Source organism: Saimiri boliviensis, chromosome 12, assembly GCF_048565385.1.
Source record: "Saimiri boliviensis isolate mSaiBol1 chromosome 12, mSaiBol1.pri, whole genome shotgun sequence".
NCBI lineage: Eukaryota > Metazoa > Chordata > Mammalia > Primates > Cebidae > Saimiri > Saimiri boliviensis.
Window position 1 is genome coordinate 11,548,269 of NC_133460.1, and position 23,297 is coordinate 11,571,565.

Sequence of the window (23,297 nt, forward strand, 5' to 3'; positions counted from 1 at the left end):
GGCGGGTGGATCACAAGGTCAAGAGATCGAGACCATCTTGGTCAACATGGTGAAACCCCGTCTCTACTAAAAATACAAAAAAAATAGCTGGGCATGGTGGTGCGTGCCTGTAATCCCAGCTACTCAGGAGGCTGAGGCAGGAGAATTGCCTGAACCCAGGAGGCGGAGGTTGCGGTGAGCCGAGATCGCGCCATTGCACTCCAGCCTGGGTAACAAGAGCGAAACTCCGTCTCAAAAAAAAAAAAAAAAAAAAATGAGCCGGGGTGTGATGGTGGTTTCCTGTAGTACCAGCTATTTGGGAGGCTGAGGCAGGAGAATCACTTGAACCTGGGAGGCAGAGGTTGCAGTGAGCTGAGATCGTGCTACTGTACTCCAGACTAGGCGACAGAGCAAGACTCCATCTCCAAAAAAAAAAAAAAAAAAAAAAAAAAACTAGAATGAAGCACCCCTGTATTCCTGCCATGCCAGTGAAGGGGATAACCTGTGGGCAGAGCCCTGAAGCCCAGGGACAGCTGCCCGCTCTGGTAGCTCGCACATCGGTTCAGCGTGATTCTTAAGACACCCTGCTGTAAGTAGTGGTCCTTCCCTAAAAGGAGTAACTCCAGATTTTTACAGTAACCTCTTTTCATTGTAACATTCGGGAAATTAAAGCACAAAGAAGAATGTAAAATTTCACGGCCGCGTGACGGAGTCCCCACAGATGCAGAGCGCTGCTGAGGTGGTCAATGGCATCAGAACTCAAAGTCTTCCTTCCTTCCTTCCTGAACCAGGGAAGTCCCCCAGAGTGCCCTCCAGTCCTGCAAAGCCAAGGACAGGGAGGCAGCGTGGCTGCATCCACCAGGGGATGCCTGCCACCCTCCTGTCACCCGGCTCTGCCCAGTGTTCATCTGTCCTCTCGAGTGCCTGACTCCACCATCAGCCCCAGTGCAGGCGCCCACAACCAAGCCCACACTCCCTCGGGGTACACCTGTTCCAGTTGTGTTTGGATACTTCTGCAGGTGTGAGAGTTCGGTGCTAAATGTTCGGAGGTTTGTTTATGTTAAAATACGAGGTAGGCTGGGCACAGTGGCTCACATCTGTAATCCCAGCAGTTTGAGAGGTCAAGACGAGAGGATCCCTTGAGACCCAGAGTTTAAGAGCAGGCTGTACAACATAGCGAGATCTTCATCTCTACAAAACAGAAAAAATCAGTGGGGCCTGGTGGCATGCGCCTGTGGTCCCAGCTACTTGGGAGGCTGAAACAGGGCCATCACCTGGGCCCCAGAGGTTGAGGCTGCATTGAGCTGCAATCGTACCACTGCACAGCCCGGCTTGGTGGCTCACGCCTGTGATCCCAGCACTTTGGGAGGCCGAGGCGGGTGGATCACGAGGTCAAGAGATCGAGACCATCCTGGTCAACATGGTGAAACCCTGTCTCTACTAAAAAAATACAAAAAATTAGCTGGGCATGGTGGCTCGTGCCTGTAATCCCAGCTACTCAGGAGGCTGAGGCAGGAGAATTGCCTGAACCCAGGAGGCGGAGGTTGCGGTGAGCTGAGATCGCGCCATTGCACTCCAGCCTGGGTAACAAGAACAAAACTCCGTCTTAAAAAAAAAAAAAAGACATTCTGTCAAACAAACAAAAAAATACAGGGTAGCTTAGTTCCCTCCCTTTCTTTTATGTTAATACCAGATTCACTGAGCACTGTTTTAGTTTGTCAGTCTAATAAGATGAGAAAAATACGAGATGCAACTTGGAATGAAAGCTATCAGATGTTTGCACTGGCAGATAACCTTTGCCACCTGGTAACTTGGAGAATCAAATGAAACTCCACTGGCTTAACGTGGAAACCCATTAAGAAGCATCGCATCATGTACAGAACCCAAGAGCCCTGTTACATAAGGGTGACATTCTCCTTGAAATAGAATGAGAGGCTGTAGCTGGCGGATCACGGGGTCAGGAGTTCAAGACCAGCCTGGCCAAAACGGTGAAGCCCCATCTCTACTAAAAATATAAAAATTAGCGAGGTGTGGCTGGGCGCGGTGGCTCCAGCCTGTAATCCCAGCACTTTGGGAGGCCGAGGCGGGTGGATCACAAGGTCAAGAGATCGAGACCATCCTGGTCAACATGGTGAAACCCCATCTCTACTAAAAATACAAAAAATTAGCTGGGCATGGTGGCGCATGCCTGTAATCCCAGCTACTCAGGAGGCGGAGGCAGGAGAATTGCCTGAACCCAGGAGGCGGAGGTTGCGGTGAGCCGAGATCGCGCCATTGCACTCCAGCCTGGGTAACAAGAGCGAAACTCCGTCTCAAAAAAAAAAAAAAATTAGCGAGGTGTGGCAGTTTGCACCTGTAGTCCCAGCTCCTGGGGAGGCTGAGGCAGGACAATTGCTTGAACCCAGGAGGTGGAGGTTGCAGTGAGCTGAGATTGTGCCACTGCACTCCAGCCTGGGTGACAGAGCAAGACTGTCTTGGAAATATATTGATAGCAATAAAGTTAAGGAATAGGAGAAGTCAGTTGAAGGAAAACAAAAATCTTTATTAAAAAAACAAACAGGCCAAGACAGGCAGATTGCTTGAGCTCAGGCATTCAAGACCAGCCTGGCCAAGACGGTGAGAACCCCATCTTTACCAAAAATACAGAAAAATGAGCCTGGTTTGGTGGCACATGCTTGTGGTCTCCACTATTATGGAGGCTGAGGTAGGAGGATCTTTTGAGCCCAGGAATTGGAGGCTGCAGTGAACTGAGAGCACACCACTGTATTCCAGGCTGGGCAACAGAGCAAGAACTTGTCTCAGAAACAAACTAAATCTGTGCAGAGCTCCGCCTACAGCCAACACACGCACTGCATTGCTTGAGGCCCATCTGTGACCTGCCCTGCCTCTCTGTCCTCAGGGACAGGACCGGTGAGGGGGCCCGCAGCCACCCTGGGCTTGGCTGGCGTCTGCTGGGGGCTGCCGGGCCAGGCCTGATGCTTTTCGTTTTCCCCAAGTGTGCGGCTGGTGCTGAGAAGTGATGGTGCTGCTTGTCCCCACACAGGAGGAGGAAGGTGAAGACGGCGACCCATCATCGGGTCCCCCAGGGCCGTGTCACAAGCTGCCTCTCACCGCCACCTGGTACCACTTTCCACCCCGCTGTGTGGATGTGGGCTGTGCCGGGCTCCGGGACGCACACGAGGAGAACCCCGAGAGCATCCTGGATGAGCACGTGCAGCGTGTGCTGAGGACACCGGGTCGCCAGTCACCAGGGCCTGGCCACCGCTCCCCGGACAGTGGGCACGTAGCCAAGATGCCAGTGGCACTGGGAGGTGCAGCCTCGGGGCACGGGAAGCACGCGCCCAAGTCAGGGGCGAAGCTGGATGCGGCCGGCCTGCACCACCACCGACACGTCCACCACCACGTCCACCACAGCACAGCCCGGCCCAAGGAGCAGGTGGAGGCTGAGGCTGCCCGCAGGGCCCAGAGCAGCTTCACCTGGGGCCCGGAGCCCCACATCCATGGGGCAAAGCCCCGAGGCTACTCAGAGAGTGCGGGCACTGCCCCCAACGCCAGCGATGGCCTGGGCCACAGGTGAGCTTCCCCCTGTCAGCAAGGAGGGTGCTGGGGGTGAGGCTGTGTCCCTGCAGAAGGCTGGAACCTCCCTATAAAACTCAGGAAACGCAGGGCCGCCAGCAGCAGACAGGAGCCCCCTCTGGTGGAGGGAGCGGGCTGGGCTCTGTGTCAGGGGAGTCCACGCCACCTGCGGTGAGAGATGAAGGTCAAGGGCCATAGCCGGACCGTGGCTCCAGCTGTGGCCCTCCATCTGCTGGGGGCGAGCAGTGACTGGCCGTGTGTTTAAAGAGGAAGCAAAGCCAGGCAGCACCAGGACACCTAGGAGGCGGCTGCTGTACCCCGGGGCCTCACAGAGACCGGGTAGCGGCCTTGCAGACGGGGAAGGGGCACAGCCTCTGCCGTGGCGACTCCCCAGTGTCACTCTTGCCCTTGCAGTGGGAAGGTGGGCGTGGCATGCAAAAGAAACGCCAAGAAGGCCGAGTCGGGGAAGAACGCCAGCACCGAGGTGCAAGGCGCCTCGGAGGACGCGGAGAAGAACCAGAAGATCATGCAGTGGATCATCGAGGGCGAGAAGGAGATCAGCAGGCACCGGAGGGCCGGGCACGGGTGAGCGCCCTGCGCAGCCCGTCCTGTCACTTCACTGTGCCAGGCGGGGGTCGCTTCTGTCCCCTCACCCTCCCCTCTCACTGTGGCACCTTCCTGGGCACCCTCCAGCAGGCTCTGCGGGCCTGGGAGAGAGGCCCCATGTCTCCAGGAGGAAAACCCTGTGTCCCCAGAGAGAGGATATCCCTGAAGGCCAAGGGAGGAGAGAAGCTGACGCAGCCCTCACCCCTGCAGGCAGCACACAGCTGCTCTTGGGAGGCTATTTCCAGTCTGACACCACCCCCGCATGAGAATGACCTCAGTCACCTGGGAAGTGCACAGCTGACTGTCACTCCCGAGGGCTCCCATGGGAGAAGCCTTCTGTGCTCACACCTGACCCTCCTGGTGAGCGGTGGGGAAGGCTGTTGTATAGCCAGAAGGGCAGAGACCATGCGTGTGGTGTGGAGCAAGGGCCAGTCTTCATGTCACCCTGCCTGCCTCCTGGGCCTGCACTTGTGCCCAGTACCCAGCAGGGCAGCCACAGGCCAAAGGTGGTTCCTGGGAAGCATTGGCCCTGGGGGGGTGGGTGGCCCCAGCTTCCTCAGTCTTAGACCCTGATCTGCCCCCAACGCCCAGACCCTGCCCGCGGCACCCCTCCCTTCACATTGCTTCATGAGAACTGAGACAGCTGAGCACCTGGGGCTCAGCACCCCTGCCAGGGTTTGAAGCCTGTCCCACGAGGCCACAGGGTCCCTGTCCAGGGCTGACTGGGGTAGGGGCAGGCTCATCGCTTCTCTGGGGCTCCCAAGGGATCAGAGGTACACACCACCCTGCCTGGCTCATTTTTTTGTAGTGATGCGGTCTGTGTTGCCCAGGCGGGTCTCAAGCTTTTGGACCCATGCCACCCTTCCTCCTCGGCCTCCCAAAATACTGGGATTACAGGCATGAGCCACCACTCCCAGCCTTTGAATCCTTTTTTTTTTTTTTTGAGACGGAGTTTCGCTCTTGTTACCCAGGCTGGAGTGCAATGGCGCGATCTCGGCTCACCGCAACCTCCGCCTCCTGGGTTCAGGCAATTCTCCTGCCTCAGCCTCCTGAGTAGCTGGGATTACAGGCACGTGTCACCATGCCCAGCTGATTTTTTGTATTTTTAGTAGAGACGGGGTTTCACCATGTTGACCAGGATGGTCTCAATCTCTTGACCTTGTGATCCACCCGCCTCGGCCTCCCAAAGTGCTGGGATTACAGGCTTGATCCACTGTGCCTGGCCCACCGTGCCCCCCCCCCTTTTTTTTTAAGACAGTCTCGCTCTGTTGCCCAGGCCGGAGTGCAGTGGTGCAATCTTGGCTGATTGCAGCCTCCACCTCCTGAGTTGAAGCGATTCTCCTGCCTCAACCTCCCGAGCAGCTGGGATTACAGGTGCCCACCACCATTCCCGGCTGATTTTTGGATTTTTAGTAGAGACAGGGTGGTTTTGCCATGTTGACCAGGCTAGTCTCAAACTGCTGACCTCTGATCTCACCTCGGTCTCCCAGCTGGGATTATAGGCATCAGCCTCTGCCCTTGACTGAATCCTTTAATAACTGTATATACTAAATATTGCATGTCTTTTATTTTAGGATAAGCATTCATATATTCTACTTTGAGACACATTTATACTTTTTATACAGTAAGACAATTTTTATTTTTTGAGACAGAGTCTCCGTGTCACCCTGGCTGAGGTACAGGGGCTCACTCATAGTTCACTGCAGCCTCCACCTCCTGGACTAAAGCAGGCCTCTGACCTCAGCTTCCCTCATAGCTAGGATTAGTATATAATTTATATCCCAGGATAGCTGTTAAAAATAAAATATAAAAAAAAAAAAATCTTGGCTGGGCACTGTGGCTCACGTCTTTAATCCCAGCACTTTGGAAGGCCGAGGTGGGTGGATCATAAGGTCAGGAGTTTGAGACCAGCCTGGCCGTCATGGCAAAACCCCACCTCTACTTAAAAAATACAAAAAATTGCCGGGCACGGTGGCTCAAGCCTGTAATCCCAGCACTCTGGGAGGCCGAGGCGGGTGGATCACGAGGTCAAGAGATCGAGACCATCCTGGTCAACATGGTAAAACCCCGTCTCTACTAAAATACAAAAAATTAGCTGGGCATGGTGGCGCGTGCCTGTAATCCCAGCTACTCAGGAGGCTGAGGCAGGAGAATTGCCTGAACCCAGGAGGCGGAGGTTGCGGTGAGCCGAGATCGTGCCATTGCACTCCAGCCTGGGTAACAAGAGCGAAACTCCGTCTCAAAAAAAAAAAAAAAAAAAAATACAAAAAATTGGCCTTGTGTGGTGGCAGATGCCAGTAGTCGGAGCTACTCAGGAGGCTAAGGCAGGACAGTCCCTTGAACCCGGGACTCAGAGCTGAGATGTGAGATCGTGCCACTGCATTCCAGCCTGGGCAACAAGAGCAGAATTCTGTCTTAAAAAGTCTCCATGAAAGTGATTTTTTTTTTCTTTCGGAGACAGAGTCTCGCTCTGTCACCCAGGCTGGAGTGTGGTGGCTGAGTCTCAGCTCACTGCAACCTCCACCTCCTGGGTTCAAACGATTCTCCTGCCTTGGCCTCCCAGGTAACTGGTGTTACTGGCACCCACCACCACACCCTGCTAAGTTTTTGTATTTTTTTATTGGAGATGGGGTTTTTTCGTTGGCCAGGCTGGTCTCAAACCCCTGACCTCAGGCGATCCACCCACCTCAGCCTCCGAAAGTGCTGGGATTACAGGGGAATGAGGGATTATTTTGGGGGGATGGGTGAGGAGACCAGTCTCACTCTGTTGCCCAGGCTGGAGTACAGTGGCACAATCCCAGCTCCCTGCAACCTCTGCCTCCCGGGTTCAAGTGATTCTTCTGCCTCAGGCTCCAGAGTAGCTGGAATTGTACAGACATGTGCCACCACACCCAGCTCATTTTGTATATTTTAGTGGAGACGGGGTTTCACCATGTGAGCCAGGCTTGATCTCAAACTCCCGACCTCAGGTGATATGCCTGCCACAGCCTTGCAAAGTTGGGGCCAGCCACCCCGCCCAGCGGGGATGTTTTTAGTGTGTGGTCTGAGGAGGATGTCCATGTGGCTTGGTGGCCAGGCCCCAGTGCCCCTGTCCCATCCTACCCCTCAGGAGTGGGTTGCAGCCTCACCAGGCAACGCAGCCACGGTGTTGACCATGGCCCCAACTTGTTCTCTTGTTCCCCAAGGTCTTCAGGGACGAGGAAGCCACAGTCCCATGAGAACTCCAGACCCTTGTCCCTCGAGCGCTCCGGGGCCGTGCACCCCTGGGCTGGCACTCAGCTCCGGACCTCCGTGCAGCCCTCCCACCTCTTTATCCAAGACCCCACGATGCCACCCCACCCAGCTCCCAACCCCCTAACCCAGTTGGAGGAGGCGCGCCGACGTCTGGAAGAAGAAGAAAAAAGAGCCAGCCGGGCACCCTCCAAGCAGAGGTAGGGCAGGGTGGGGTGAGTCCGGGGCCTCCACAGCCCTACACCTGGGGCTGAAGCTCCCCAGAGTCTGAGGTCTTTGCAGAAGCCCCTTAGGTGGAAAACGGCCCTCTCCGTGTCCCCTGGCCACCCTGCGTCCTTCCTTCCATTGAGAACCACTGAGGGGTGACGTGGCTGGTGGTCCTGCTGTGGACTAAGGTCGGGTGGCAGCTTTCACACACCCGAGGCCACTGTGCTCTCCGTTCTTCCGGAAGGAGGGGTCCATCCTCAGGCTGGGCTGAGGCTGCAGGGCCCCAGCTTGTGGGAATGCCGAGACATAGCCAGAGGCTGCTGACTGCTGGGCATGGTGGCTGCCTTCTGACAGTGGCACCTCACGAGCCCTCAGTGGCTCCAGATGGTGGGGAAGCTGTGTGTTTCTGAAACCTGTGCAGATGTGGAGCTGTCATCCTGGATGGCCAGCCTGCAGCCCCTCGCTGTGACCTCCTCCACCTTCTGGGCCCCCGGAGCCAGACCCTGTTCTCTCCCCAGGGCAGGGTGGTTTCTGCCCGGGCTGTGACGAGGTCTGCCCTTTGCTGGGGCAGTGTTTTACCTCCAGGCGAGAGCCTGGCTTCTCCAGTGCTTTCAGCTTGGTCATGAGGCAGTTTTCCTGGCCATCTGGGGTCACTGAAATTCCGGACCCATCAGGCTCTCTGTGAGGGTCCTTTGAGCCAGTAGCTCACGTAGGCCCTGGTTGCCGTCAGACGTCACCAGCTCCTGTCCAGCTTGGTTCATCTAGGGCTGGGCTCCAGGGGTCCTGTTCTGCTGAACCAGCATTCGGGTTCAGACCCTTCTCAGCCAGAAACCTGTGTGTGTCTCAAATCGTTAAAGGTTCCTGAGCATTTAGTAGGCTCCGAGTCTAATGGCAGCTCTGTAGCCAGAAAGAGTCACAATTACCTTGAACAAAAAGGGTGTTCACTTTCTGGCAAAACGTCTGCGACCCCATGATCATGTTCAGCCAACAAGGAGCCACAGCCCTGTGCCATGCAGGAGCCTGGTGCCTGGTGCTCAGAGCTGGGGCGTGACCCCGCTGGCTCATGTAGGCAGTGGGTGGGCCTTGTGTGCAGCGGGGCTGAGGGCCTGGGCTTGGCTGGGCTCCTCTGCTGGGCTGAGCAGGGCGTCTCTCCGGGTTGTGTCTGCTCTTCCCCTCGGCACCCACAGACCCCTGTGACAGCAGTGGAGGCTCCCTGAGCCGGGGGACCCCTGCTGCTGTTCTCAGGCACAGCCGTGCTGGCCCGCTTTGGCCGCTGCGTTTGTCCATCCAGGGGATTTGGGCTTTTTCGAGCAACTGAGACTTGGAGGGAAGGCGTAGGGGCAGGGCAGGTGTGGGACCCTGCCGGGACATCAGAGTAGAAATCATCAGGGTTGCCTGGTGCGCGCAGGTGTCCCCGTGAGAGGAGCTGCCGTGCCGCAAGCCCTCGGGGGGCGCTCAGCCTCCCCAAGGTGCAGAAGGAGCTGCCACGCTCGACCCAGTATGCATGCTGGCGTTGGGACAGGCTCCTGGAGGGCTCCTCGCTGTGTGAAGATGTCCCAGCAGAGGGGAGGTGGCGGGATCCTAGCACCCCAGGTCAGAAGCTCCCCAAAGTGTGGTCCGGAACTCAGGGGGTCGGTGCCTAGATCGTGAGTGCGAGGCGCCCTGCAGTGAACAAAAGGATGGCCGTTTCTTGACTGTGCTGGGAGCGTCTGGTACCATAAAGGCCTGGAAGAGGGGTTTTGGTGTCTCATTCACCCTCCAGGTTGGAGCCTTCGCTGGCGAGTCATGCAGCCCCTGCACCCTTAGTCGGCCCCCTCCCCAGGGCTGGTGGCAGCCAGCGCAGCCCCCCATTGACGCGGGTTGTTCCCTAGGTATGTGCAGGAGGTTATGAGGCGGGGACGCGCCTGCGTCAGGCCAGCGTGCGCGCCCGTGCTGCGCGTGGTACCAGCCGTGTCGGACATGGAGCTCTCCGAGACAGAGTACGTGTGTCCCGAGGGTCCTCCCAGTTCTGCCCACCCCGGCCCGGGCGTCCTAGGCCAGGTCCAGTTGTGGAGCCGCCGTCCTGGGCCCCGAGATCAGGCACCACTCTTGGAAGCAGCCATGGAAGGAGAGGGTCCTCCTGGCAGCCTCAGACTGCAGGCTCCTGTAGAGCCTTCTCCCGTCTCCATCAAAGGAGACATGGACCAGCATGACAGCACGTGACCAACAGGCCGGCAGGAGGCCTAGGCACCACAGCCAGGCCTGTGGAGGAGCAGAGACCGTCCCCTGCCCAGTCCCTGCCAGGCCTGGCTTGAGCAGGGGTGGAGGTGCTGAGATGCGGCTGCTTGCAGCGTGGGTCTGGACCGCTGGGTGCGTCTGTCCAGCCCGTGCAGTCAGCGAGGCTGGGCTCTGCCCACACCTGGAACGCTGACCACTCCCAGCCCTAGTGAGAAAGGCTTGCCACGTTACCACGTGATTCCATGTGTACTGTCTGCTCAAGGCTGCAGGAGGAGGGGCACACCCCAAAGACGGGCCTGGAGATGAGGGGTCCCCGGGCTGTGCCAGGCTTCTCCCGGATGCTGGTCCCCTGCGGCTCTTGTCCTTCATGCACGCTGGGGTGGCCTTCACGGGTCCCTGGGGAAGCCCACATGTTGGCTTTTCTTTGATGGGCCTGGCTCCAGGGGGCTCTGAGGCTGTGGTACGGGGGCAAAGTCCAAGAATGCAGCTGGCTGGAGGCCTGGGCTACAACGTAGATGGTCACGTGGCTGAGGTGACCTCATGCCTTCCTGCCATGACGCTGGCTCTGGAAGCCTCTGATGCACCCAGCCAGGAGACGACCCAAGGGCTGAACTCCAGTGATCCAGGGGCAGCTTCTGGAGCCGTCTGAGGGACCTGGGGGTGGGGGTGGGGTGCGACAGCGAGCACCCCGTCATCCTGGCACGGCTGTGGCCACACACACCTGCAGGAGGAAGGCCCAGCCCGGCCTGGGCAGGAGACGGGGCAGCTTCGCCCCCTGGGAAGGGCCTGCTGGCTTCCACCCCTGGTCCTGCAGCGTCGGGCTGACCCGGAGGTCGTGTAGTTGTCCGGTCCTTGCCCTTTAGCGGCGTTTACAGTGTGAGGGGTGTAGGTCTTCCTGGGATGGGAGCCACGCACCCTGCCCTGCCCTCCTAGAGTGGGGAGCTACAGCGGCCCCTGGGCCAGGCCCCAGCCAGTGCAGGGCTGTGAGCTAGTCGGGGGGGCCTCTGCGGACGGTGAGTGGAGCTGGTCCTGCCCTAGACCACAGTTTCAGACGTTGGGGGTGGGCAGCTGGGCCTGGGGCCCCAGGTATTCCTGAGCCGCGTGCAGCTCATCCCCCTGGGCCTGCCTTGCCCTTGGCCAGCAGCCTGAGGCCAGCGGGAGGCACCCTGTGGGACCTCAGTCCAGGTCCAGGGACCATTGCTCCATCTCTTTCCCCAGGGCGAGGTCGCAGCGGAAGGCAGGTGGTGGGAGCGCCCAGGCATGTGACAGCATCGTCGTGGCCTACTACTTCTGCGGGGAGCCCATCCCCTACCGCACCCTGGTGAGGGGCCGCGCCGTCACCCTGGGCCAGTTCAAGGAGCTGCTGACCAAAAAGGGCAGCTACCGGTAAGTGTAAGGCCAGTGCCTCTCCCACAGGGTCTGGGGATGCCCAAGGTCAAGAGTTTCCTGCCGTTTTATCTCGTTATTCATCGCACCTGAGCCCAGTCTCCAGGCTCTGGGCCCCACAGGACTGAGCGGCTTTGAAGGGCCCTGTCCAGGGCCTTCATCTTGTGGGCGGGAAACAAGATGGTCTGCCCCTCAGGTCGGGCGCTGGAGCCTGCAGAAGCTGGGCGCCTCCTGCCAGGGTTCGCCCTGGGCCGCTCAGCCCTGCGGGGCCCTGCCTGAAGCCAACGCCGGAGCCTCCATTAGCCCTGGTGGGTGGGCAGAGGGGGTCTGACCCCCAGAGCCCGGCATAGCCCGGCAGGTGTTTCCCTCTGTCCATAAGCGACCCGAGGCGTGTGGCGGAGGATGTGATGCTGGGGGAGGGCCCTGTCCAGAGACACCGCCACAGTGCGCAGCTCTGGGGAAGGAGACACTTCTCCCTGCAGCTGCTTAGAGGCCCGTGCAGGCACTCCCAGGGGGGTGCCCTCGTCCCCCATACTTGCTGGTTGCACACTGTGTCTCTGGGAGTAGCTCACTCACACGGGGGGCACAGGGCATGGACAGGAGGCTCCCCGGCGGGGCCTATGCACACGCTGACCCTGCTGCTCACTCACTCCTCACCTCCGTCCTGCAGATACTACTTCAAGAAAGTGAGCGACGAGTTTGACTGTGGGGTGGTGTTTGAGGAGGTCCGAGAGGATGGGGCTGTCCTGCCCGTGTTCGAGGAGAAGATCATCGGCAAAGTGGAGAAGGTGGACTGACCGGCCGGCCACAGCGCCAGGCCGGGCCCTCGGCGGGCGTAGGTGCCACAGCCAGGGGGTGACCTGTACTCAGGAGCCCTGCGGGGACAGTGCGGGCCTGCGGCCCACCCCTGCTATCTGCCTGTTCCTGGGTGGGTGGGTGGGTAGGTGGGGTCCCTCCACCTGCTCTACAGGCTTCTGTCCTGCCCACAAGGAGGCAGCCCTGACCACTCCCCATAGCAATACTTGGAGGGGGCAGCTGAGGCCCCTGCCGCGGGCTTCAAGTGACCCCCGGCGCCTCCCCTGGGCACACATGTGCTGGGATCTACGTTCCCTCTGGGCTCTGCCTATGTACCCTGGTCTGGCTGGGCCCAGGCCCGGGCACAGGGACCTGTGTAGATTGTACGCGCCACCGAGTGCCTTCACCACAGCTTGTCTCTTGCCTGCCACTGTGCCAATCAGCGACGGCGCCGTGCCTGCCTCCCGCCGCCAGCTGTGCGGTCCTGGGGTCTCCTTTCTTGGGGCCCGTGTAAATATGTACATTTCTCAGGCCAGGGCCAGCAGGGGCTGCCAGAGCCTGTTTTTCATGCGATGACACTTGGACAATATCTTTTCAAAGGTACTTGGATAATAATGAAATAAAACTGTTTTTGAACCTGCTTTGGCTGTGGTTTATCTGCTGCTGGTGGGGCCTGGTGGCGTCTCCCAGTCTCAGCCCACCTGGTAAAAGAAGTCACCCTGGCGGGCAAGAGGGCCATCCTGGGGCACAGAGCCTGGCAGAGCTGGAATGGTCATGTGCTCCACCTTCCTGCCCGGGAGCCCCCAGCTGGGCGGAGTTGCACCATCCAGCCTTGCTCAGGGACCAGGCACACACAGTCCAGATCCAAGCTCTTTATTTACAGGGCACAGCTCCCTCCGGCACCCGAGGGGGCTTCCTTCCAGCAGTCGTGTGGGGCACACAGGACACTACAGCTCCTCCTTGGACCCCACAGTGGAGTTGGTGGGTGGCTCCTATAAAGGGGCACAGGTGCAGCTCGAAACTGCTCCCAGCCTGGCCCTGCCCTGCCAACCTTGTGTAGGTAGAGAGGATTTGTGCAGAGGGCTGGAGCCCTGGCTTAGGGACACCCACCAGGGATGGGGGTGCCAGCTCCTCCGGGGGCTCCTCCGTGGGCAGCTCACCCCCATTGTCCAGGAACTTGGACAAGGTCTCCAGGTCCCTGCTGCTTTTATATTCAGTCACCTGAGGAGGGGGAGGAGGGGTAGGAAGGGCAGGAGGCCATGCCAGGGCCCAGACCCACACGCAGAAAGATGGCTTCCCGGCTTCTTCCCCAGCCAGCTGAGCCCCATACCTTCCGACCCGGCCCTGCAGGGAAGTACATGAGGGTCGGGAAGCCGTGCACGGTGAACGTGTCCAGCTCGTTGGCTGTGGCATCCAGCTCCGCGATGATGACGTCCTCGTGGTCTTTGTACTTCTCGGCCAGCGCCTCCCAGGCAGGGGCCATCTCCTTGCAGTGGGTGCACCAGGGGGCATCTAGGATAGGGGCCCTTGAGAGCGGCCACCCGGGTACCCCCTGCCTGGCCCACACACTCCCTGCTTCCCACAGCACTCACAGAACTTGACAAACACATTCTTGGTTTCATCAAAAGCCACCTGCTCAAAATTCTTGCCCACGAGGGTCTTAACTGGCCGCTGGTCCCAGTCAGGGGGTACCTCCTGGCTCAGGAGATAGGGCTGGGGGAAACCAGGCCAGGCGCTTTGCCAGGGATCCTCCCCCAGGCTGGTGGGGGGATCCTCTGCAGGGTGAGGGAGGCCTCTGCCTGGGTGCCTGTCCGCAGGGTAGGCAGCGGAGGGGCGACCTCCGCAGGGTGGGGGGCGCTCACAGCTGCTGTTCCCATCCCCTACCGAGCTGGGGGGATGAGGTCGTGGCTCCCCTCCCACTGTGAGCAGTCTGCAGCGAACCTTTACTTGGCCGTTGAAGACCGCGTGGCAGAAGGCAGTGACAGAAGCGGCAGTGACAGGGTCCCCATCCACGGGTGCGTACTTTTTGGTGGTCTCAACGTTGACCAAGCGCAGGGTGGGGGCTGCCTCAGCCTTGACGCCGAAGTACTGCAGCACGTGCTCATTATCAGCCGCCACGTCCACCACCACGAACAGCACCTGTGGCAGGGAGGCCACGCTGGCACCCCGACTGTCCAGCCGCCCCTCCCCCCGGACCCCCAGTACCTGCCCCCGGAAGCGGGGAGCTGCCTCCCCAAAGCCTGCTAGGAGCTCCCTGTGCACAGCCAGTGACTGGTTGAGAAACAGCAGCAAGTGATTGAGGATCCTGGCAGCGAAGATCTTGGGGGACGTCTGCAGTAGGGAGGGTGCTCATGTCCACAGGAACCACAGCCCAGGCACCACCAGCTCCGGCTCTTCCATAGGAGGGTGCTGAGGACTCCCCGGGGCCCCCAACCCAGACACCACCATCCCTGGACTCCTCCACCCCGGGACGACTCCTCCACCCCGGGACACCCCCTCCCCGGGCACCGCAGCCCGCGCACCTGACTGTTGAACTCCGTGACCAGGCGCATGCTGTGTGTGACCAGGAAGCGTGACAGATCGCCCAGGTCCAGGCCAAGCTCCTCGTCCACTGGGAAGTCGGCCCGCCCCTCATCAAACTGGACAGCAGCAGGTGGCTCAGCGGGAGCCACAGCCGGACCCCAGCCCCCATCTGGGCCTGACCTACCTTCTTGAAGAGGACCACAGTGTCCTTGGTGAGGCCGAAGTGCTGGAACAGCTGTGGCTGGTCCGTGAGGCCAAAGGTCATGTCCAGGGCGTCCCGGGCCAGAGCCAAGAAGGTGCCCACATCCTCACCCTGCAGGTCCTGAGGGACCCAGTGCTGTGAGGCCACCCGGTCCCACAGTCGCTGCCCCGGTAGCCTGGCGCCCCATGCCCAGTGGCTCACCTGGAAGAAGCCGATGACCACCAGGTCCCGGGCATCGATCAGCGCCTGAGCACCCGCCTCGTCTTCCAGCCGCGTGGCGCTGGGCCCCACCCGCCGTCGCAGCCACTCCACGATGCGCTCAGCTTCCCGGGGTCCTGCAGGGAGTTCCCCTCAGCCAGGGCCCGGCCCTGCCCCCCAGCGACCCACCTGCCCCCGCACCTGTGTACTCCTCTGGGTGTGTGCGGTTCCCGTGCCGGAAGAACTTGAGCGTGGGATACTCCGTCACACCAAACTCCTCAGCCAGCTCCAGCTGCGCGGGCCCGTCCACCTTGGCCAACGTGACCGCCATCGACTCGGCTGCTAGCAGGGCAGCTGCCTTGCTGTACTCAGGGGCCAGGGCCTTGCAGTGCCCACACCATGGGGCATCTGGGGGACGGGTCTGTCAGTGCCCCAGGCCACCACAACCCCAGCAGCACCCTCTACATGCCAGACAACCCAGCAGGGAACAAGCGTACTCAGTTCTGCCCTGAGCCCTGGCCGTGGCCAAGCCAAGCGCCAGTGCCCCCTCGCAGCCCCCCAAGGCTATGGCACAGGGACCAGCAAGGCTTGGGAGAGCTGGAAAGACCCCTCCCTTTCTCCCTTTCCTGTCCCTTAAGATCGGGGCTCCTGGGCTCATGTGGCTGCCTGTGAAGGCATCCTAGGCGAGAACGGTTCCTATGTGTGTTAGAGGTTGTGAAGAGACCACAGAGCACACGCGTCAGGGACCTCCAGGCCTGAACATGGCTAGGGCCTGTGCGGAGTCTGTGGCAGGCCCCACTGGCAGAGCAGGGAGGTCCAGTTGCTCATGTCCTGTGGGTACCCCCACTGCTCCTGCCTGCCCCAGCCGGACCCCAGGCTCCTCCTAGAGAGCTCTGCAGCACAGTGGGTGGGGGTCAGTGCCTGAGGGGAGGCCTCCCTTGGCCACGTGCCCTGCATTTGCAGGCAAAGGGTGTGGGTTCCAGCGGGCCCTGCCGGTCCCCAGTCCCACTGGCCCCAGCACTCACAGAACTCCACCAGCAGGCCAGGGTGCTCCCGCAGGGCCAGGCCCAGGGTGTGGCGGCTCAGCACCAAGATCCCATCCTCCTTGGGGATCTCCTCCTCTGGAGGCTCCTCTGAGGGACTCTCGGGCCCCTGCTCCTGACCCCACGGGCTCCAGGCCCCAAGCAGCAGGAGCGGCAGCAGCACAGGCAGGAGCTGGCGGCTCATGGTGCTGCCAGGGGCCACGGGGCAGGGGCAGATAAGGGGGCCAGGAGCCAAGCAGCAGCCGCCACGTAGCAGCCAGGCCCTGTCCCAACAGAGATAAGGCCTATGTGCCCCCCCACCCCCAACCCCAGGGAGGGGAGGCAGAAAGAGGCAACACGCAGGGCACCGAGGCAGGACCACGTTTAATGGGACAGTCGGGGACAGCGCCAGCCCAGGGGGTCCTGGGACAGAGCAGGGGTGGGCAGGGGAGGGTCTTGTCACTCACGGGGGTACTGGGGATGCTTGGGGGTCCCTGTGCAGCAACTGAACAAGATGGGGGAGACACGGACTGGGGGTTCAGTCCTTCCAGTCCTGGCAGACGCGGAGGCCCCACTCCCAGGACAGGTGGTGTGTCCTGTCGTCATCCGTGAAGAGGGACAGGACCAGGTAGGGGCCCCGCACCAGCGCGCCCCTCGGCGCTTCCTCCACCGGAGTCACAAACTCATACTCCTGGGCGCTCGGGCCATAGCTGCCCACCATGTAGACGGTCTTGTCCACTGGAGAGGGTGGGGGCATCAGGGCTGTCCTCTGCCCACCCCCACCGCCCCCTCTCCCCTCAATTCCCCCAGCCGCTGCCCTCACCACGCAGGCCCCGGCGGTAGGTGTGGTGCAGACACTTGAGGCCGCTGACGATCTCCCTGTGGACCTGGGAACAGAGGCACTGGGGTTCCTCCGGGGGCCAGGCCTCCGGCTGTTGCCCCCACCCGCTCCCCTCACAGCTCCCCTCACAGCCCCGGCCCTGCAGCCACTCTCACCTTGAAGGTGATCTTCACTCTGTAATCGACACCTTCTTTCAGGACAAACACCTGGTCTTTCAAGGCAGCCAGGTCCCCTATTCATGAAATGGCAGCTAGGGTCAAAACTTCTCTACAGGCCGACACCTGCTCCAGGAGCCCCCGCATGGGGAGTGGTGCCCATGAGGTCTGCAGTTGTGATGGCTCAGAGTACGGGACGTGGGGTGTGGGGCACAGGGGCACAGAAGCCTGCCCCGGAGGGCCCCACCTGCATTCAGGGTACAGCACCCTGCAAGTTACCTGTGAGGTCCATGACCACGGGCCCCGGAGCCTGCTCCGACAGGAGGGTCAGCCTGGTCACCTGCACATTGGGCAGGCTTGGGTCTGAAGAGAAACTGGTAGTCTGCAGGATGCCCCCCGGCCCCCTGCCGGCCCCCCGTACCCAGCCCTCCAAGCCCAGGCCCCTGCCGTACCCACAGCCGGCGGCAGGGGCCCCAGCAGCGCCCGCTTATACTCGGCCAGGCTCCTGTCTTCCGGGTCCAGGCGCTGTATCTCCAAGAGGCTCTTCCTCCCCGGTGCCCGATACTCAGGCAGAGCCTCATCCAGCACCTCGTCCACTGCCGGCGGCCCACCCTCCTTGTCAGCCAGGAGGACTGGGGGTGGGGAGGGGCATGAGCAGCTGCTACTAGCAGACCCTGGCATTCCAGCGCCAAGCTGGAGCCCCCTCGGGCCAGCTGTACCTCCCCCTACCCAAACAGACTTAAGGGGAAGCCTCTCAGGGCTCAGGGAGAGAGCGGGTGGAGAGGGCAGGGGCGGCCTGGGGATGTGCAGCACCACACCCAGACCTTCAGGAGGGGCTCCCCCAGAGACCACCAGGCCTGCAGCTCCTCTGGTCTGGATGGCCACAAGTCCCCTTCCCTGACTGAGACCAAAGGTGCGGGAAGTAAAGGCTCCAAATGAGGGCAGCTCGGAGGGCTACCTGCTGGAGAGCAGCAGCCCTCAGCGGCCTCCCACCCCTAGCAGTCCTCCAGGTCTCTACCATCCTGCTCTGGGGCGGGGTCTCTCAGTACTTTCCCACAGTCCTAGGAGTTGCTCCCCACGGTGCTTGGGGGCTGGGAGCCACTCTCTCCAAACCCCTGGGCTCAGGCTCTGCACCGCCTCCCGTAGTGCCCCGGGGCTGGGGGGTCTCCCGAAACCCCCTCCCTGGCGCCCTGGGCAGGGGTCTCCGAGTCTCTGCCCACTTTATTCCAGTCTTCTTAGGCATCGCCACACGCCCTGCGGAGCCGGAGCCCCAGCCCCACCCAGGGAAGAGGGTCCCAGCGCCACTGCTTCACCAGCCACCGGTCCGCACCTGGCTCCCTTCCCCACAGGGGTGGAGCCTGGAGCGAGTCCCCCACCCCTGCCAGACCCCGGTCGGGGGTCTGCGACGCGAGATCCCCACGCGCGCCCCCAAAGTTGCCGCGGGGGAGGGGCTGCTCCCCGCCTGGGGCCGAGCCCCCCGAGTCCCCCCCGCCCACCCGGCCGCCGGCCCCTGCCCGACCGGCTCACCTCGGGCGCACAGCGCCAGCCGGAGCAGCTCCAGCAGCTGCGCCCCCAGCTCGCACGCGTCCAGGCCCAGCATGGTGGCGCGCGGCCCGGGCAGCCGCGGAGCAGCCGAGGAGCCGCCGCCCGCCCCGCCGCCGCCGCCGCCGCCGCCGCCGCCGCCGCCGCCCCGCTCGGCGCTCAGCCCCGGCGCGACTGCGGTGAGCTCATCCCGGCCGGGAGCGCCCCCCGCGCCCAGCGCCGCGCCCGCGCCGCGCGCCCCCAGCCGCTCCGCGGACCCCGCGCAGCCCCGCAGAGACACGCTTGTCGCCCGCACGGCGCCGGTACCCGGGTCGCCCCCGCCGCCGGCGCACCAGAACCCCGCACGGAAGCGGCCGCGGTCACGATCCCCGCCGCACGCACGGCCCGGGCCGGGCTCTGGTCCGCAGGGCTGCCCCACCCCCACGGCGCAGTAGGAGCCTGGGGAGGTCTCCTGGGAAACCCTCTGAGCGGGCGCGGCACGGCGGGGCTGGGGGCGCCGTGGCGCAGGTGCGCTCCCCTCCCCAGGGTCTTATTATGCGCGACCCACACCTGGGGCCAGACTGTACTCTCCTCCCCCTCCCCCGCGCGGGAGGGACCTTCTGAGCAGAAAGGGGCTCCTGGGGCCTGCCCAACCTTGGGGTGAGGGGCTGGCCCACCACCCTACAGGTTCACGGTCATCAGTAGGGTGGGACGACAGTGGGCACGGGTCCCACACACGCGGAGGTGCGTCTGGAGCCACAGAGGCGTACAAGGAGCCCTCAAAGACTTAGATACTTAGCTGGGCTGTGTGAGTTCCCAGGAGGGGGTGTCCCTGCAGGGCTCTTGGAGAGCAGACAATTACCAAGACCCCTGTCCTTGGGGAGAGAACACTGACAAGGAGCAGAACCCCAAGATGTGGGAGCATAGAGACCCGTGCACAGAAGGAGCTTCTGATCTTGACACCTAAACTGAGACCTGTGGAGGATGGAGCGGGACCAGGCAGGGGACGGGGTGAGCAGGCTCTAGCTGGGACAGCTAGACCAAAGGCCTGGGTATGAATACGAAAGGAGTCAGAACACCAGCCTGAGCCCCTTTCTTAGACACCCCTGGCCCCCCATTCCTGTTTCCAGGATACCCTGAAATTGGACCCACCTTGCCAAGGAGTTCCTCAATTTGAGCAGAAGACCACCTTGCGTGTGAGGGGGCACTGGGGTTTGGGTGGGGGCTGTCTCCCTTGGTCCCCCACCTGCCAACACTCTTTCCAAGGCAGGATCCTGTGAAGTTGAGCCCTGTACAGCACCCCCACTGCTGCCCCTTCACTGCAGGGAGTGGGGGCTGTTTGGACACTTGTCTTCAGACCAACGGTTCCAGCTCCTGCAGCTACTACCGGAGAGAAGGCCTTGAAGGTGAGTTGTCCACGTTCTTGGTGAGTTAAACCAAGAATTGAAGAAAACACACACGAAGCAACAAAAGAACGAAACATGGAGTAAGGACAGCAGAGATTTACAGAAGACACTTCACCTAGTGAGAATGGGCTCCAGCACGTAGTTCTAGAGCCTTCTCGATTAGGATTTTTATCAAGCCAGAGGAAGCAGCTGAAGCCCCGTGGCCTTTAAAGGCCTCCAATAGGCTACACCCGATTAAGGATTGGCCCGAGACCAATCAGAGGCTGAAGTGGAAACTCCTGTATTGGGATCCTGGGAGCGAGGCTGGGGCTGCGTGCTGCCCAACCCTGCTCAAAACTGGCTGCACCTGCTGCTCCCCTGCAGACCCAAGCCTTGGCTACCCTCAGTCCCTATTCCCCGGCCTCACAGCCACCATGGATGCCCACACCTGCAGACAGGGCAGCCAGACCTAAGCCAGCCTCATCCCACCTGTGCGAGGGGCGTGGTGGGCTCACTGGGATCCAAGGGAGATGGTACCCTCGGGTAAGAGACCCTGCAGGCGCCCTGCCCCAGCTCATGCCAGACCTGGCCTCTCCAGAAATGGAAGTGGACTCAGGCCACCACGTTAGGGGCTCCTACTCAAGGACAACCGCCCACCCTTCCCAGCCCCAAGCATTCCCTGAGTGGGGACGGATGGAGAGAGGTACTCTGCCTTCAAGAAAACAGAAATAGGCCAGGTGTAGTGGTACACACCTGTAGTCCCAGCTACTCAGGAGGCTGGGGTACAAGAATCACTGGAACCCAGGAGTTAAGAGGCTGCAGTGAGCTATGATCACACCACTGCACTCCAGCCTGGGTGAGAGAATGAGACCCCCATCTTTGAAAAAAATAAATACACAACCAGGCGCCATGGCTCATGCCTGTAATCCCAACACTTTGGGAGGCTGAGGCAAGAGGATCACTTGAGGCCAGGAGTTCAACAGCCTAGGCAACATAGCAAGAAGCTGTCACCCTTGAGGGCAGGGATGCGCAAGGGGCCGAATGTATATTTATCTCCAAAATAAATAAAATTAAAAAAAAATTAGTGGCCAGGCATCGTGGCTCACCCCTGTAATCCCAGCATTTTGGGAGGCCGAGGTAGGTAGATCACTTGAGGTTACAAGTTCGAGACCAGCCTGACCAACATGGTGAAACTTCGTCTCTACTAAAAATACAAAAGAATAATTCAAGGACATGCAAAAAAATAATACTAAAAAAACGAGATCCAGACCATCCTGGTTAACATGGTGAAACCCTGTCTCTACTTAAAGATACAAAAATTAGCTGGGCATGGTGGCGCACGCCTGTAGTCCCAGCTACTAGGGAGGCTGAGGCAGGAGAATTGCTTGAGCCCAGGAGATGGAGGTTGCGGTGAGCCGAGATCGCACACTATTGCACTCCAGCCTGGGTAACAAGAGCGAAACTCGGTCTCAAAAAAAAAAAAAAAAAATACAAAATACAAAAAAAAAATTAGGCCGGGCACGGTGGCTCAAGCCTGTAATCCCAGCACTTTGGGAGGCCGAGGCGGGTGGATCACGAGGTCAAGCGATCGAGACCATACTGGTCAACATGGTGAAACCCCGTCTCTACCAAAAATACAAAAAAATTAGCTGGGCATGGTGGCTCGTGCCTGTAATCCCAGCTACTCAGGAGGCTGAGGCAGGAGAATTGCCTGAACCCAGGAGGCGGAGGTTGCGGTGAGCCGAGATCGCGCCATTGCACTCCAGCCTGGGTAACAAAAGCAAAACTCCGTCTCAAAAAAAAAAAAAAAAAAAAAAAAAATTAGCTGGACATAGTGCTACACACCTGTAATCCCAGCTACTTAGGAGGCTGAGGCACGAGAATCATGTGAACCCAGGAGGCAGAGATTGCAGTGAGCCGAGACTGTGCCCTGCACTCCAGCCTGGGCAACAAATGAGACTGTGTCTCAAACCAAAACAACAAACACAAACTAGCTAGGCATGGCAGCACCTGTGTAGTCCCAGCTACTCAGGAGCCTGAGGTAGGAGGATTGCTGGAGCCCGGTGAGCTATAATCGTGCCACTGCACTCCAGCTGGGTGACAGAGGTCGTGTCTCAAAAATAAAAAAAAAAATAGGGGCCAGCACAGTGGCTCACACCTGTAATCCATTTTGGGAGGCCAAGGCAGGTGGTTCACCTGAGGTCAAGAGTTCAAGACCAACCTGACCAAAATGGTGAAACCCCAAATCTACTAAAAATACAAAAATTAGCCGGGCGCGGTGGCTCAAGCCTGTAATCCCAACACTTTGGGAGGCCGAGGTGGGTGGATCACAAGGTCGAGAGATCGAGACCATCCTGGTCAACATGGTGAAACCTCGTCTCTACTAAAAATACAAAAAATTAGCTGGGCATGGTGGCTCGTGCCTGTAATCCCAGCTACTCAGGAGGCTGAGGCAGGAGAATTGCCTGAACCCAGGAGGCGGAGGTTGCGGTGAGCCGAGATCGCGCCATTGCACTCCAGCCTGGGTAACAAGAGCGTAACTCCGTCTCCAAAAAAAAAAAAAAAAAATACAAAAATTAGTTGGGTGTCGTGGCACTTGCTGTAATCCTAGCTACTCAGGAGGCTGAGGCAGGAGAATTGCTTGAACCCCTGAGGCAGAGGTTGCAGTGAGTCAAGATCGATCCTCCCTGATGGGCCCCTATCTCTCTTGTTGCCCGGGCAACAAGAGCAAAACTCCATCTCAAAAAAAAAAAAAAAAAAAAAAAAAAGATCCAACTTACTTGGCGTCGGGAGTTTGAGACCAGTCTGGCCAACGTGGTGAAACCCCATTTCTTCTAAACATGCCAAAATTGGCCGGGTGTGGAGGTTCACACCTGTAATCCTAGCACTTTGGGAGGCTGAGGCGGGCAGAACACCTGAGGTCAGGAGTTCGAGACCAGCCTGGCCAACATGGTGAAACCCTATCTCTACTAAAAATACAAAAATTTTGGGAGGCCGAGGGGGGTGGATCACGAGGTCAAGAGATCGAGACCAACCTGGTCAACATAGTGAAACCCCGTCTCTACTAAAAATACAAAAAATTAGCTGGGCATGGTGGCACGTGCCTGTAATCCCAGCTACTCAGGAGGCTGAGGCAGGAGAACTGCTGGAACCTGGGAGGAGGAGGCTGCAGTGAGCCAAAACCATGCCACTGCACTCCAGCTTGGGCGACACAGTGAGACTGTCTCAAAAGAAAAAAAAAAAGTCCAGGCCCGGTGGCTCATGCTGATAATCCCAGCACTTTGGGAGGCGGAGGCAGGTGGATCACGAGGTCAAGAAATCAAGACCATCTTGGCTAACATGGTGAAACCCTGTCTCTACTAAAAATACAAAAATTAGGTTGGTGTGGTGGCGCACACCTGTATTCCCAGCTACTTGGGAGGCTGAGGCAGGAGAACTGCTTGAATCCAGGAG

The 23,297-nt window shown here is 59.9% G+C and overlaps 3 protein-coding genes across 12 annotated transcripts in view; 1 reads left to right on the forward strand and 2 right to left on the reverse strand.

The window, feature by feature from the left end:
* Window positions 1-12,861, forward strand: part of AXIN1 (axin 1) — a 69,609-nt gene extending 56,748 nt beyond the window's left edge. For 2 of the 4 annotated variants that reach the window (XM_039478016.2, XM_074381831.1), the window contains exons 6-11: window positions 3,023-3,552; window positions 3,970-4,140; window positions 7,347-7,592; window positions 9,471-9,578; window positions 11,035-11,202; window positions 11,873-12,861. In XM_039478016.2, the coding sequence (XP_039333950.1) occupies window positions 3,023-3,552; window positions 3,970-4,140; window positions 7,347-7,592; window positions 9,471-9,578; window positions 11,035-11,202; window positions 11,873-11,999 (1,350 nt within the window). In that variant the 3' untranslated portion in view covers window positions 12,000-12,861. Of the gene's footprint in view, window positions 1-3,022; window positions 3,553-3,969; window positions 4,141-7,346; window positions 7,597-9,470; window positions 9,579-11,034; window positions 11,203-11,872 lie in introns of those variants that run through there. The other 2 variants (XM_039478017.2, XM_074381832.1) reach the window with 2 other exon arrangements.
* Window positions 12,855-16,211, reverse strand: PDIA2 (protein disulfide isomerase family A member 2). Of its 6 annotated transcripts, XM_010338950.3 has the most exons (11): window positions 15,946-16,211; window positions 15,122-15,328; window positions 14,924-15,057; window positions 14,705-14,842; window positions 14,520-14,636; window positions 14,203-14,328; window positions 13,939-14,136; window positions 13,590-13,710; window positions 13,328-13,509; window positions 13,108-13,218; window positions 12,855-12,989 (listed from the first exon to the last, which is right to left on the reverse strand). In XM_010338950.3, exons 1-11 carry the CDS (start codon window positions 16,145-16,147, stop codon window positions 12,945-12,947), a joined length of 1,581 nt encoding a protein of 526 aa, XP_010337252.3. In that variant the 5' UTR covers window positions 16,148-16,211; the 3' UTR covers window positions 12,855-12,944. The 6 variants fall into 6 exon arrangements, 5 of the variants coding, with proteins under 5 accessions (XP_010337252.3, XP_074237934.1, XP_074237935.1 ...); XM_074381833.1 differs by having other exon boundaries at window positions 13,158-13,218; window positions 13,590-14,136; XM_074381834.1 differs by having other exon boundaries at window positions 13,590-14,136.
* A 97-nt stretch (window positions 16,212-16,308) lies between these two features.
* Window positions 16,309-18,866, reverse strand: ARHGDIG (Rho GDP dissociation inhibitor gamma). Of its 2 annotated transcripts, XM_039478018.2 has the most exons (6): window positions 18,466-18,855; window positions 17,391-17,570; window positions 17,218-17,301; window positions 16,939-17,015; window positions 16,766-16,829; window positions 16,309-16,680 (listed from the first exon to the last, which is right to left on the reverse strand). In XM_039478018.2, exons 1-6 carry the CDS (start codon window positions 18,536-18,538, stop codon window positions 16,481-16,483), a joined length of 678 nt encoding a protein of 225 aa, XP_039333952.1. In that variant the 5' UTR covers window positions 18,539-18,855; the 3' UTR covers window positions 16,309-16,480. The 2 variants fall into 2 exon arrangements, with proteins under 2 accessions (XP_039333952.1, XP_074237943.1); XM_074381842.1 differs by lacking the exon at window positions 17,218-17,301 and having other exon boundaries at window positions 18,466-18,866.
* Between the last annotated feature and the right edge of the window lie 4,431 nt (window positions 18,867-23,297).

Excerpts from the sequence above, each read along its gene's own strand:
- PDIA2 (XM_074381833.1), bottom strand. The coding sequence starts at position 16,147 with ATGAGCCGCCAGCTCCTGCCTGTGCTGCTGCCGCTCCTGCTGCTTGGG. Across the intron at positions 14,329-14,519 it reads TCACGGAGTTCAACAGTCAG|ACGTCCCCCAAGATCTTCGC; the intron begins GTGCGCGGGCTG and ends TCCCTACTGCAG. Across the intron at positions 13,510-13,589 it reads GAATGTGTTTGTCAAGTTCT|ATGCCCCCTGGTGCACCCAC; the intron begins GTGAGTGCTGTG and ends CCCCTATCCTAG.
- ARHGDIG (XM_039478018.2), bottom strand. The coding sequence starts at position 18,538 with ATGCTGGGCCTGGACGCGTGCGAGCTGGGGGCGCAGCTGCTGGAGCTG. Across the intron at positions 17,571-18,465 it reads GCTGGCGCTGTGCGCCCGAG|TCCTCCTGGCTGACAAGGAG; the intron begins GTGAGCCGGTCG and ends CCCCACCCCCAG. Across the intron at positions 16,830-16,938 it reads GAGTGAAGATCACCTTCAAG|GTCCACAGGGAGATCGTCAG; the intron begins GTGAGAGTGGCT and ends CTCTGTTCCCAG.